Source organism: Rousettus aegyptiacus, unplaced genomic scaffold (genome assembly GCF_014176215.1).
Source record: "Rousettus aegyptiacus isolate mRouAeg1 unplaced genomic scaffold, mRouAeg1.p scaffold_m13_p_2, whole genome shotgun sequence".
In the NCBI taxonomy this organism is placed as follows: domain Eukaryota; kingdom Metazoa; phylum Chordata; class Mammalia; order Chiroptera; family Pteropodidae; genus Rousettus; species Rousettus aegyptiacus.
In genome coordinates, this window is record NW_023416295.1 from 119,327,335 (window position 1) to 119,342,842 (window position 15,508).

Consider the following 15,508-nt stretch of genomic DNA (forward strand, 5'->3'; position numbering starts at 1 on the left):
AGGACAAAATCTGTGGCTGTGTTATGCTCTTAATGATCCTGCACTAATTTATCTTTTAGTTAGATTGGCCTAGGAAGTGTTCTTACCATATTTACACCTCTGTAACTTACTTTTGTCCATTAAACAGTCCTTCCAGATAGAATTCATTAGAATTGGTATTTTACCCTGGAGTATACTTTGCTATCTCCCTTTATAATTAATGCATTATTGTGGATCCCGTTAGCATTGTTACACAGGCTCCATTTCTACCTGCTGGAGAAAAGTACTGTATTCAGTCACACTTTCTCTGCACTGTTGCAAGTTTTATTTTCATCTGATAACTACGGCCAAGAGTCTACTAAATTCAGCAAGTTACAAATTTTATGCAGGCTAAAAAGGGATAGTGGGGCACAAATCCGGGGAATGGATACTTATCTCCCCAAAGAGTTTTAAATTTAACCGTAGGTTACTCCTTGAAGTACTGATTTGTATGTAGAGATATTAAGGGTAATTTTAAAAGATTTTACCCAAATAGACTAATATTTAATTACAAAGTCTTCTCAGTCGTACACTATTATCTGTCCTCCATTCTTGTATTTCATTTTGCCCAGCTTTGCCTCTTGCATTGCTTTTTTACAAGCAATGTTACTTAGGGGAAACCAGACAAATCTACGTGGAGCTTCAGTCACTAAGCTTGGAAGACAGAAATAGCAAAGGGTGATGGCATAGAAGCATACGACTAGTTGCCAATTGTTACCAATGGCACAACTAAGCGCAAAGCCAGGCAAATATACACATGTATAGGATATTTTTTCCAAAATAAAAATAGTTTTATTATTTTCAGATAATAAAAATAATACATGCTCATTGTACGAATTTCAAATATATGAACGTTTAAGAAAGTAAAGATCACCCAAATACCATAGCCCAGAAAAAAGCCATCATTAACCTTTTGGCAAAGATCTCTCTATGAAACATATATTATTCTAAAATATTCAGTGTTATAAATGGGCTTATATTAAATGTGCTATTCTGAAGTCGATTTTTCATTCTATAATATTTCAGGGACAAATTTCCATACCAATAAGCACAGATCTAAATAATCTTTAATGGTAGTTGCATACAACTCAATTGTATATATGTGCTATAATTTATTTAACTCATCTACTGAAGGGCATTTAGGCTATTTCCAATGTTTAGTATCATAGCATCATACAGTATATCTTTGCCCTCTCGTTTACACACTTGTGTAATTCTTACTCACTAAGATAAATTCCTAAACAGATTGCTGGGTAAAAGTATGTCATTTAAACTTTTGATACATGTTGCCAAATTTGATACATATTGCCTTTGTAGAAAGGTCATACCAATTTTTACTCCTGCCAACAGTGAACAAGAATGCCCATTTGCTCATATTCTTGTCTTGCTTCAATATCTGCCAATCTGAGAGAATTAAATTTAATACTAATAAAATAATAAACACATATTTATTGGCTGCTTTCATTTTCAAATAGGGGATACTCTTTATTTTTAAGTTAACCCTTTCAGAGCAGATATTTCCTGGACGTAAGTAGACAGTTTTCAGTTCACATCCTCATTCCAATGTCAGTGTGATTCAGGATGAGAGTCAACATCCCTGAGATCATTTTCCTTGATCTTACAGTTATAGAATCTGGCTCAATAGGTGTTTAAAGTTCAAATATATGAATGCACCTAGCACACTATTGGGCACATTGATGTTAACTATGCCTGAATCTCCTGCAGTTAAGCTCTTTCTACCTCCATAGCCTTCATTCCAATTAATGTTGGTCTCCATGAAAATTTTACAATTAAGGAGCAAATGAAAAACTTTGAAATACTTATAGAAATATCTCTGTTTATGGTGATGACCACACAGTTTGCAATGAGGCAGACGATATCAATTAGAAGGCTCTTATGTGAAGGTTTGGTAGGCAATGTAGATCTTTGAAATAAAAATGCTTCCCAAGAAAACAGTGGCATGTCAAGTCCAATGGACCATCATATATCTATAAATAATTTGGGACAGAAAATGGGAACAAAATACAATGAACATCAATTTATTTCCTGTCAAATGTTGCTTTATGATTGCTTAAACATGGTTTGGGAATATTTTCTACCATAAAGAAAATTTTTAAGAAATGTACACAGTCAAACTCCTCTTCTCAGAGATATCTCAGATATTAATATTTGAAATTAATAATTGTTATCCAATAATAGTGAGATGGAATTATTTAAATGATCCATCGATGACAGTATGACTATAAGAAGGACAAACTTTGGGTGCAATGAGATGATAGTCTTGATACATTAGATATCAATGATTTTGAAGATGTTCTGAAAGGCTATTTGATTCATTCATTTTACAAGTATATATTGGGCCATATTATGTGCCAGGTACAGGAGCAGGATATAACCCATGCCCTCAGAAATGTTTCAGTTTTGTCAAGGAGAAGAGAGAAGCAAACTGGCAATACCAGTATGGGATGATAGTGGGGTGAGGTATGTGTCGGTGCTTCAGATTATTTAGAAGAAGCCTGAAGATGCCATTGGTAGCCAAGTAAATGCCCTCAAAGAATCATAGGTCAATAAAAGGATAGAGTCTATCATGATTGCTAACCATGCCATAGACTGCTTAGCGCACACTAATAACAAAGCAATGGGATACCATGAGATCTCACCTGTACAACAGGACAAGGAGAAAACCTTTCTGAACCCCTATGGAAGAGTTGGCAGAGAAACCAGGGTCTGTGTTCAGACAACACTCAGATGGCTCAGTGCAGCTGCTCTCATGGAGAGCTGTCAATTAGTGTTAGAACTGAGATTCAAACTCTCTCACTGTGTTTCCTATTCTCCCAGTCATTCATTTATTCACTCAAACATAAGCTACATAAGCTACAGATTTTTGTTGGGTTTGATCTTGCCGTATCCCCAGCTCTTAGAACAGTGCCTGACACAAAAGAGGCTGTTGATTGATATTTGTTTAATGAATGAAGGATGGATGGACAGATAGATGGAAGGATGGATGGATGGATAGATGGATGGATGGACAGACGGATGGATGAATTCGTTTAACTCACATCAAATGACGGTGGAGGTGGGTAACTGCAGCAGAGGGGCAGGATGATGAAAAAGGCAGAAAAGATGGTTTGTGTGACTACTGAAAATTTGTGGAATCAATAAATGACTTCACATTCATCCCTTTTGTAGGAGCTTGAACCTGCAGTGGCTTCTTTGTGCCATGTTGAATACAAGAAAGAATATGGGCTCAGAAGTCAGATGGATATGGGTTCAAATTCTGGCCCTTCCAGATCTGAGAGGACCTCAGGCAAGTTCCTTAACCTCCCTGAATCAGATTCTCATGCATAAAATGGGATTTATACCTTCAAAGTGACAGTAAGGCTTAAACAGGAAAAAAAGCGTTAAGCTCTGGACCCAGTTTTCTTCATCTTCACCCCATTCTTCCAAATCAGAAGATGGGTTTCTACAGAGTTCCGGTAGAGCTGTGGGCCCCCAGTTCTTTGGGTAGCCATCCTGGAGTGTTTCTTGGTTATCCTTTTCTATTTCTCTTACTCATTTCTCTCTTTCCAGCAAGCTTCTCCAAGAAGCTTTCCTTACGCCCTCAAAAGTGCACAGTAATCTCTGCCTCCACCTCACCCTTTCAGCCCTTACTTTCAGTTCTATCAGTTTGTGGTTCGAATAACGGATGTCACCAAACTGTTAACTGGAGCCTTTTCTTCCTTACTCAGTGTCCTAGTGGCCAATACAGTGCCTTGATTCTGGCAGATGCTTAATAAATGCTAAACAGGATAATCCTCACTTCCTATACTCACTGTACCTCAGGCCATAAAAGTTGTTTTACACAGGCCGAAGTACTACTGCATGAAACTATGCTATTATGTAGTGAGTCATGGATCATTACAATTATCAAGAAGTCAATAAAAATTAATTATGTCTGAAACCCCATACCTATTTTCAAAAACAACAAAATATTTTCTCCATGTTTTAGGACATTAGAAAATGGGACGAAAACCCTAATAGTTAGGATCTGCTTGGAGAATTGTCCAGGGTGTACTATGAGGGTGAAAATGAAGGAAATTCTTTACTCATTCATGTTTGCTGATCATGTATTTTAGTTACCACATCATGAAGCCAGGAGGTATCTCTTAGTGACCATGGCAGAATGAAAGATTTAATTTTTATAAATTAACATTCGTTAACACGACCAAGGCAAATCTAGTTAGGAGGACTGGGTCACTCAGAAGATTGGTAATTTCCGGTCATGGTGGCATTTGTTCACGGTATCATTAATCAGGTTATTGTCAGCTAATCTGACTTGGTCCTTTAGATGTCCAAAATAGTCACCCCTCAGCAAGGTGATCTAGTCAAAAGATCATTGACTGAGGGTATTTCTAGAGCTTCTACTCTATGTTAAACAAAATCCTAGGTAATAGTGTAAATATAAAAGAATGAAAAGAAATTATACTCTTTTCAAAACACATACAACCAAGATGGAAAGAGAGAATCTGCCTACCTGAACAATTTGAGAAAACTTTAAGGCAGCGGCTCTCAGAGTGGCCTGCACATCGGCGGTGGCAGCAGCACCAGCAACTTGTTAGAAAGTCAGATTTCTAACCCAGATCTACGGCTTCAGAAGCCGGGTGGGCCCGGCAATCTGTGTTTTTAACATCATTCTGATGCACATTCGAGTTTGAGAAACACTGTGTTAAGTCAAATAAGCAATTTCAAATCAACATAAAAGCAACAGATTACACATCTGCCGAGTAATGCACAGGCCTGCTGTTAATCAGAGCTTCCTTAATGACCTCTTACTGAAGGCACTGGGAGGTCCAGATTCGAAGTGAAAAACAGTTTAAAATAGAGTCAGCTTTTGATTATCTTGATTACCTCATTTGAATTATTAGTGGCAACTTCCCTTGATTCCAGGCTAATTTCTCCAGTTCAGCCAAAAAGACTTTCAGACCATATCTCTTAAGTAAACTAAATCAGCCTTGGAATGGTCTGCAGTATATAAAGCTAAATGCCAAAGACGTTTACTGCTTCTTTTCATTAACATGTGTAATCAAGAGTTGCCAACTAGGACCAGTCACAAGAATTAAAATCGTATGAAGTCAAGTCCAACCCTTTTCCCCTACTAGGCTTATCACAAACACAGTTGGGAAGCATTTGAACACATACGTCACGATCAGATGGAGAAGACAGCACTGGACAGCCAAGTCTGCTGTAGACCACAGCCTGTGAACACGGCCTCTCCCAGCTGCTCACCTGGGGTCTTTTTTGGACCTGTCAATCAGACTTAAGACTCATTGTGTTTTGAACCTCACATTCTGCCACGAGATCCTTTTTCCCCAGAATTGTAGTTCCATGTTTCTGACCTTGCTCTGCTAACTTGGCCCTGATTCCTGACTGACTTCCTTCTTTGATTAGTTGTTCTTGAATTTGGGCTCCAATCAGAGTATGATTAACTCAACAACACTGACTCACACACACACACATGAAGGCATGTGCCTTTTCCTCATGCACAGAAAACTAGAGGTCTACTCTTTTATTATAAATGTTCTGGAGAGGGAGATTCTGTAAATCTTCTGGAAATCGTTTTCTTGGAGTATTTCAATCCATCATCAAAAGCCAGTCATTATCCCCACTTTATTAATCTACTCAGCAATGTTTACTATAGCTGAATTTTTGATTACATGGGTTCATAGAGATAATTCAATTCAACTTAATGAATAAGGCAACACCTGATCCTTATAGGATAACACACAAGGCCTTGAAGGTATGGCCACTATAGACTCAGAGAATGTGATAGAGTAATAGATAGCTCCCCAAAGATGTCCATGTCCTAATCCCAGAAACTTGTGAATACATTGCTTTACAAGAGAAAAGGGACATTGTAGGTGTGATTAAATTAAGAATCCTGAGATGCAGAGATTTTCCTGGATTTTTTGAGTGCACCTAATACAATCGTAAGGATCCTTATAAGAGAGAGGGCCAAAGTACAAGAAAGAGGTGATAAAGAGAGATATGTAGATTTGAAGATGCTATGTTGCTGGCTTTGAGGATGGAGAAAAAGGCCATGAATGAGCCGAGGAATGCAGGCGGCCTCTAGAAGCTTAAACAAGTAATGGAATAAATCTCCCCCTAAAGCCTCCGGAAGGAATGCCAAGGACTTCTTACTTCCGGAACTGTAAAGTAATTCATTTATGTTGCTTTAACCCACTATGTTTGTAAAAATTTGTTACAGCAACAATAGGAAACTAATATAGGGAGTTTACAGTCTGGTAAGAGAAAGAAGATGGCACAAGCAACTTAGATGTAATTCAGAAAGTGACTGGTAAAATATAGAAATACCAAAAAAAATTCTATGGAAATGCTGGTTGTGTGAGTACTTCTTGCTGGAGAGATTAGGAAAGCTTCCAGAAGGATGGCCCTGAAGGGTTGGATAAGACTTCAAAAGGGGAAGATGCCGTAAACAGCAGAAGAAAAGGCATAATCAAACCTAAAGCTGACCAGCCATTTTCTCAGGAACACAATTACTTGACCAAAATTTCAAACACTCGACTCAGGATATAACAGGTTCCTAAGTTTGTAAAAAAGAAATTGTAATAACAGTCGACAACTATACAATGTGTTATAAACTATCCAAAGAGTTTAAATACAGAATACAGCTCCTGGACAAGGATCTCCTTTTATACAAATATGTCATAGCCAAGGGTGAACCTGACTTATTTTCAGACAGACAGGCTTAACAGGGATGAACAGAAAAGTACCAAGGGTCAATCAAAATAAATGAAAAGGCCGTTCTTTAAAGGGCATCTATTAACATTTACAAACTAGACATTCCTGCAACCTTTGCAAGCAAGCTAAACCGCACAATGGAATCCAACTGAAATGAACATAGTTAGCAGACTAGAGGCTCCGAGGACTCATCTTGGTGTTGATGCAGTAGACATCAGAAGCTAGTCTCTCTTTAGTAGGTTTTGATTGTTTTGTTTGTCTGAAGTTAGAGCCTGTGATCTTAAGTACTCTCGAACAGCTCTAATTTAGCCTAGTTTTGATCACAAGGCAATTAGCCAATAAAACAAACTTTGAAGCCTCTCTGTTTTGCAAGTTGGAAAGGATGGGATTATCCAGACCATTGATCTGCATTACCCAGATTCGCCATTGATCATCCTCTTGGCATTATTTATGATGACAATGGCTTCCCAGGATGGTACCTATTCTCAGGTGCCTCATTAATACTTGCCATCTTCTTTATCTTCTGGTGAAATTGATTCCTCTTTGTTCTGTTCACATTCATTCCAAAACAATATGGAGGAAATGCTAGCCTCCACTGGCCTGCTCCTATAAGAATGGCCTGGAACTTCTGTAGAGGAATCCACATTCCTATCATAGGCCTTAGAGTCCTGGGAGGGAACCGCATGCTCTGGAGACCAACACTCCTCACAGGAAGAATTGGGCATGTTGCGAGCGTCTTCATTTCTTTTACTCCCCGTCTTTTTGTCAAATCCCAGAAATGTAATTTCAGACTGGCTGCATTCAAGGGGAACTTTCTGAGTCACTCTCTCTCTTTTCAAATGCTTATCACGAAGCAGTGAATGTCTTTCATCATCTTCCACTGGAATACTTGGTACATTATCCAAGAATAGAGGAGAAGGACACCTGAAGGACTTGAGTGAGGTGGGAGGATCTTCGGCAAAATATAAGCTGGCTTGAGTACTTTCAAGAGTAGTTAGGACCTAATTAACCAAGAAGAAAACAAACATCGAGTTCGGCTTAAATAACCTTTCCTTTTACCTTTTTTCTGTCCGTCTATTAAGGAATATTCTCTTATTTGCATAAAGTTCTACTATAGTATTTTAAATAAGAAGAGATTAAAAATTACCTAATCTCCTTCATTTTATGAGTAAATTAAGTTAAGCAAAGTATGAAAGAGACTGCACAGAATTAAATATCGAGAGATCTGACTTTAGGCCTAGATTTGCCACCAACTACTTTGTGGCCCTGGGTCAGCATTTCGTCATTTGTTTTACCTCAACCTTAATATGTGGAAGGTTGGAAGGGGTGGTCAGGGGATGATGGACCCCATCCATAGTTCTCAAATGCCAGATTTTTATAGTGGAACATTCTTAAAATACAGATCCTTTAGCCCCAACCACAAAACTGTCATTCAAAATACATGGAGGTGAGGGCCCAGGAATCTGTATTTTAAAAGCTTCCAAGTTTATTTGGATGTGCAGCCTAAATTGAGAACCATCGACCAGATAGAAAATAACATATACCTTCGTACACACATGTAATTTATAAAACCCATCAGAAATACAAAAACTATAGTGAGCTTTACAATTTACAAAGTATTTTCACACACACACCACCTCATTTAATCTGCACAAACGACATTATTATACTCATTTTATAGATAACAAAGCTGAGACTCAGAAAAGGGAACCCATATCACTAGCCACTAAGGAGCAGACTGGTCGCTTGACCCCGGATCTCTGGTTCTCAATTCCATCTCCCCTCCACTATGTACCACATAGCTCCTTTCTGGGCCCAAGATTCCAGGCCACACAGAGAATACCGGTGTGTGGTGCCAGGCCTACAATATGGTTCACCTGACTCCCAGGCCAGCGCTTTTTATATTCTGATTATGTCAATTCCTGTTTAGAACCTTTCCACAGCTCTATGGCAGACTCAGGATGAAACCCAAACCCTTAGAATGGAATTCATGTCTCTGTATCACCTGGGACATTCTATCATTATAACCGCTCCAGCTTGTCCCTCACCACCATCCCACTTCCATGATGCAGAACTACCTCTAGTCTTAGCGACATAAAATTCATCCCCTCCGAGCCTTTGCAGATGTAAATTCTCTCTGCCTGGGATGCCCTTCCATCTTTAAGGCTACCTAAATCCAACCTGTTGTTCAGGTCATAGCTCAGCCATCACCTCCATCAAGAAGCTTCCTTGACTTCCATAGGTGAGAACGTGTTCTGACTCTGTCTCCCTTCTTGGCTTGTGCTCCCATCTACCATTATGCCTGTCTCTCTTTACCGAAATTCCATGTTTACTAATCTGACTCTCCTATGGACTGCGGGCTTGCGGGCAACAACTGTATCTTGATCACTGTCATATCCCCAGGACCTAGCACAAAGTCTGGCACATGCAAAGTAGGCACTAAATAAATACTTATTTATTGTAAACAAATGAATGAATGATTAAATTGATGGACGGATGAATAAAGATCAACAAGAAAAAAAGCAATAAGGGAAACACATACTGCATTTTGAATGGGCCAGATTGCCTAATGAAGGTTGAATAAAATATTCTCTCTCAATTACTCGTATGTTTTTTCATTAAATTTTTTGTGGTGCCCTGGTTCTGCCCAATAATGTTCTCTACTGGAGTGCCAAATGATGTGACTTTTTTTTTACCTGGAAAAGCTATTTCTTAGGTTAGAATTCTCTATGGGATAATTCTGGACTGTCTCATTGATAAAGAATTCACTTAGATACACAATTTATTCAATTTAGATTTTCCATGGTTACTATGGGCTCGATTTCTAACAAAAATTTGTGAATACATACTTCGTCCATCGATGGTCTTAACTTTGCCCGTGCTGCAGCACACTGGCCTGCCAAAGAGAAGAGCTTGGCAGAAAAATTCCGAGGGCAGGGAAACACTTTCTTATCTAGAAATGAGAGACATGAATCGAGGCCTCTCTTCTCCATCAATTCCATAAGAAGATCCCTCTAGGAAGAGAAGAATACAACCCCATTTAGAACTCTATCAGAAAAATGACCAAGAGGTAGGTGCAGGAAGGAAGATCATTCTTACCAGCTGAATATGCTTTGGGTCATCTAACACTACTTTACAACCTGTCAGAACTTCCATTATAACCTACAAAGAATATGCAGAAAGTCAGTGACGTGTGTTAAATATATACATACAATGAGTAGCAACTGTTAACCTTAACAATAACTATAGTTCATTCTAATTAATGACTTTGTATCTTATTTCTGACTGACCACACAAAATTAATGGATAAGACAGTGAGTAATGGGAAATCAATAGATCCAAAAGTTAAAGCCTTTATAAAATTGTTAGTATGTGGTAAATTTTTCTCCTTTGTCAACTTGGTACTTACGATTCCAAAGCTGTACACGTCCGTTTTGGTGGAAAGTTTGCCCTGTCTGATATACTCTTCTGGCAGGTACCACAAGTGTTTACTGCTGCTGCTGGTCATGCTTATGGTAGAGCTCTGATGCTCTAGGTGGGGTCGGAAGTGAGCCATGGCAAAATCACTTATTTTGGGTTGAAAGTGATCGTCCAAAAGTATGTTTGCACTAAAATTGTGGTCAAGGACAAACAAGACAAAAACCTTATAAAGGCATTTTGGTGAAAAAACAACATGACAAGCTCGCCTTCATGCTGGGCAATTCCAAACACTGACAAATAAAGCCACATATAATTTTCCATGAACTAGATGACATCTTCTCATTTTTCTTAAAGTATAAATCAAAGTGTTGTATAAAACCTAAAACAAAACCCTGACCTAGAAACAGCAGGCATTTCGAACTTGCAGAGCAGATATGGAGTTGGCGCATAAGGCTGATGCTTTGTCAGTAGAAGAAACTAACTGAACCCAAAGCAGCTTTCCTTGTGCTCCACTTACATGTAATGAGAATAATAACTGGTTTTTAACCAGCTAATAATTGTCTGTGATGTGCATAGAACTGTGCTGTGGAAGGCCCTGCTTAGAGCCACTAGCCTGCAATGAATTGAGGAATCTTTGGTGGCCCTTTCCTTAAGGACAACCCTACTCCGTTGCCCCATCTCTATGGCTTCTTTGTCTTTGAGTCTTATTTAAAATATAAACATCTGCCGAGGCAAAGACAAAGTGCTTGGAGTCAGTTTTAGCTGTTTGTCACATAAAAGCCTTAAGAATCACTTAACATCTTGGCTGAGAGTAAGCACTAACTTATTTTACCTTCAAAGGGCTGAAGGGCTGTCACAGCAGGAATGGGAAAAGTCAAGCCAAGGGGAAATGCATTCCACATGGCCCGCACTTGGAATAGGTCTCAATTCTGCTTTTCCTGGCCCTCTAACTGCTGGTGCTATTTTACCCCTTAAGCCTCAATATTGCTGTCTTTTCTCATAAGTGAAATGAAGAAAACAATAGAACTCACAAAACTCAGGAGGGATGAAAGGAATCTAGTGCTTGGCATACAGTAATACTCACTAAATGGTCACTAGAAGAGTCATCACAAAAAAGCAGATGAATATTGATAAAAGAGGTGGGTGGTCCAAGAGAAAGTTATCTACTTTTCAACTTTGCTTAGGGCTTTTTGGAGCTTGATTTTTATCCCCTGAAACCAAAGTTTCTAATAGTAGGCCTGCCCACCCGAAAGGCCACGTGGTATATCTGGAATATTACATGCTGCTATCAAAAGTAGTAATAGCACAGCTACAGGGTAAGAATAAGAAATTCTTAATCCTGAACAAGTATTGGATCTTATAGAAGTTCCAAAAGTCCTTACTCTCCCTGTACAAGTAAGCTGACACTCAAACCCTACTTCCACAGGTCTGAACTGTAGGCATTGTTATGATTCAGTGTATTAGAGTCCTAGTTCTATTTAGAGGATTTGAAGCTAAGGTCTCGAGAATTCTAGTCCAGACTTTGTCTAGGACTGGGTTGACAACAGACAAAATGATGGAACTCCCCAGGGCCCTTTAAGAAGAGAGAAGACACACTTTAAATTTTACTTGACACTCCCTTTTTTCTAAGAGCAACAGGAGAATTGCAAAATTCAAAGGGCCCACCTTATGCATAAGCCCCAGGACCCTTACCAGTTGTACGATCCTTGCATTTATGAGGAGAAAGTCAAGAAGGAACTTGGATCGATAAGCACAGTCCTCATGTTTCTCTCTCTCTCTCTCTTTTTTGCTTTGTCTTTTCTCTTCTGGGTTTCAAACCCAGAAGCTTCTAAGACCAGCCTGGGTCTCATACTTTTATGTCACTCCTCATCCATCCTTTGGCTTTCTCACTTGGAAAACAGTATTAACTATCCTGACAGACCTCACTAGAGTCATGTCCTACCTCCTTCAGCTCTAAATAAGAATAGACATAGTTCATAATTACTTCTTCCATAGGTATACACGTCACTTGTTCAGATCAAGGCTGAGTCTCCTGGAAATGCCTTGATCAGTTCATAGTGCTGGGGTATTTAGTGCAGGAGTTGGCTCAGGGTGCCAGGAGGTGAGGCAGGCAGAGAGGATCATTAACTGTCATGACCAGGACTAACCTTCCGCCCTTCCAGGCTCTGCCACACCATCTTCTGCACCCCGCCCCACTTCATCTCAGCCTAGGAGGAAGTTAACAAAGCTCTGAGTGCCAGATATTCAATGTCCAACATCTAGCCCTCTTCTTCTGTAACTTAAAATGTCAGGACCATGAGAATGTAAAAAGCCGAATCTGCGAACACTTAGACACCCTGAAGGATAGGTCTTTTCTAAGTACAAAAGGGGCGGAGGGAGCAACAGCAACAATAAAACCCATCATCTAATCTCTTTATTTGACCCTCAGCAAAAAACTGATGAATCATGTTTCTGCAGAGCTGAGCTGGGTAACCACAATGCATTACACAATAAAACCCACAGAGTACTTTGGGTCAGTGGGAGACCATCAATAAGAATGTGAAATTGTTCTAAGGCACTGCATTTATACTTTGAATAATGATATTTGGTGAAAAGACAAATTGTTTACCAGGAGACTATAGTTTATAACATAAATTTTGAGTCCAGTGATTTACTCTGTTCTAAATAAAGGTTAATGGTAGCTGAGGAAGAAGGATGTTCTATGATAGGAGAGTGGAAATTGCACAAGGCCCTTCAACAATCAGTTCTGCCCTAATTCTTTCCCCTGCTTCAACCTTAAATAGAATGTTCAAATATAAAGTGCCTACTGCTACTATGCAGGTCAACTGAATACGTTTATCCCATAGGGCTAAAAACAGACTAACAAAATAAGGACAACATAAAAGAACTAAAATCATATAACAATATAATGCAATAAAAGTGCAGCTTACCAGCTATGTGGCTACCAAGGACACAAATGAGACACATCCAATGGCCCACATGCTTAATTTAGTGTTTCTACAACCCATTTCTTCTGTTCTTTCCTACAAGACTATTTACTGTAACAGAGTGACCATCACCTTGCTAAATAATTTGTCTAGCAGAAGATCAGTGGTAGTATACTAAGGAGATGGGTGGAAATCCTACACGAGGTGGTGTATTCTATATCCTGACTCTGGAGACATTATTTTAATCTCCCTATTGCTAGGGGTCTCTAAGACGATTCTTTGTGGGGACCTGAATCCCGCAAAGGCTACAAAATTTACTTCTTTGCTCACCAGTTTGTCTCCTAATTTAGTTGAAGCCTGCGGACCATAAATATAAAGCGAGATGATACACCTAGATTATAATGCGGGATATGAATTTAAACGACTATACCATGTTTGATATTTAAGTGCATGATTGATTTTTAAAGATATACATATTTTAAAGGATTTTAGGGGGAGTTATTGGTGCCCAGCTTTACAGGTGCTTTGTGGGTCCTAGGCTCTCTGTGTAAAGTCCAGGTCAGTAAGGGCCAGATCTCTTGTAAATCTGAAATATCGTCTCTAATCTAACTAGCACAACTTCCCAAAGCCTCAGCTTCCTTGAAGATAAAACGATCTAATAATGTCCACCTCACGGTGCTGTTACAAGAATCAAAAAAGAAAACATAAGAAGAGCATGTGATATATGGGGGTGGGGATGGGGGTGGGGGGATGCTCAAAATGTGTTTTAAAAGAGGTAGGCTGTCCATGGCCCATCCTACACCTACCACCAAGCCTTAAAATCTCAGGGAACTTAGTTGGGTATCTCTAGAAGTTCAAGGACACCAATTTGAAGTAACAAAGGTACCAAGGGTTGCAGAATGACCCTGGAGATCTGAGGGTCCTTGGGTTAACTAGTTTGAAGGCATTGGCTGAGCTTCAAAAATAGTTACAGAGAAGTTCTGGCAGAACCTGACAGTAGTCTGAGGAAAAAGAAAGAATTGCATGTATTTAAAAATGTTTCTAAAAAGCAAAAGAAGTTTTTTTGGGTAATAAAGGAGGAGGAAACTGGTTAATTAAGCAAACAACCAGTCAAACAAACAAATAGACTTTGCATTCCCTGCAGGCTTTGCACCCCCTACTAAACAGTGAGCTCCAGCCTGTACCACACACATCAGGTCTGAGGGTAAAGGTAGGAGACTTTTAGGTCCTCAGTCAAGGGCATCATGGTTGTAGGAAGAAGCCTGTCTATGGCTTCCTATCCTCCTCCGCAACCACTCAATCTTTCTAGTCCCTCACAAAGGAAATTCTCCATGCACTTACTTTAACCATGCACCTCTGATCAATGTCCATTTTTAAAAATTTTTTTAAGCAAATGGCTTCTTTCTTCCTTTCTTTCCTAGACCACCTCCCTCATATGAAAGACTGTTTCACTTGGCAGGAGACAAATGGCAACACGAATGAGATAACATCATCTTATAGGAAACATTAAATATGTTCGCCAAGATTATCTCCTTATTTTGGACACTAATGGAGATGAATATCTGGGATGAAAATCACTGAGGATAAAATGCATTTGAATTTAAGATCATTCATAAATGTGAAAACAATTAAGCTCGCTAAGGGATTGGATGTAAAAAGCAAGAAGGTTTATGTCTCTCAGATGCTTTTATGTGATCCCGTAATTCAAAAACATCTTTGTTCCCCAAATAAAAATGTGAGGATCTTTTGTTAAGAACAAAGACTTCAACTCTTCAAGGTTTTTTTCTTTAAATCCATTTCCTCCTCAAATTCCACCATCTGGAAATAAATTGTTGTTTTTATAACGTTCCCATAGAAGAATTCAACTTGCTAAAACATTCTTGGGCTAACTAAACCACCAGACTTCTTGAAAATACCATTGAAACGTGGGCTTGTCTTCCTCCTTGGGTGTCCTGCAGCTGCGTCCTTGACAGTGAGTGTCCCCTCAGAAGACCATTTAACTTTACTAAACAGGGCAGGCAAAGGCTCTGAATGCAGAGCTCCAGCCCAAATCTCCCCCTCAAAGTCCGGGGCCTCCAGGCCAATGTCAACATGCCAAAATTGCACATACTGAGTATGTCCTTGTCTCTGTCTGATTAAGCCAGTGTGCTTCCAGTTAGGAACCCTTAATTACCTAATTAGAGCATGACTGTTGGACCCACAAACATGGAACCTCACCTCCCTCTCCCATCTACAGAGGTATGACAGAGCCATACTAATCTCTGGAAGTGTCAGTTTTCTTCTCTATCAAACTGAGATAAGACCAATGATACCTAAATAAGGGGTTGCTGGGAGGATTAATAAGTTATTCAGTGGGCCTTTAGGTCAGATCTAAAGTCCTCTGGCTTTTGCTGAGTTCTGTCCGC

General features: G+C 39.3%; 1 protein-coding gene across 4 annotated transcripts in view; it reads right to left on the minus strand.

Annotated features, from left to right (window-relative positions):
* Window positions 1-5,706: 5,706 nt before the first annotated feature.
* The window catches only part of IRAK3 (interleukin 1 receptor associated kinase 3), a 74,480-nt gene continuing 64,678 nt past the window's right edge, over window positions 5,707-15,508 (minus strand). For all 4 annotated transcript variants that reach the window (XM_016139925.2, XM_016139923.2, XM_016139926.2 and 1 more), the window contains 4 exons: window positions 10,166-10,364; window positions 9,856-9,918; window positions 9,606-9,770; window positions 5,707-7,757 (listed from right to left, as the gene is read on the minus strand). In XM_016139925.2, coding sequence (XP_015995411.2) covers window positions 7,254-7,757; window positions 9,606-9,770; window positions 9,856-9,918; window positions 10,166-10,364 — 931 coding nt within the window. In that variant the 3' untranslated portion in view covers window positions 5,707-7,253. The remainder of the gene's footprint in view (window positions 7,758-9,605; window positions 9,771-9,855; window positions 9,919-10,165; window positions 10,365-15,508) is intronic.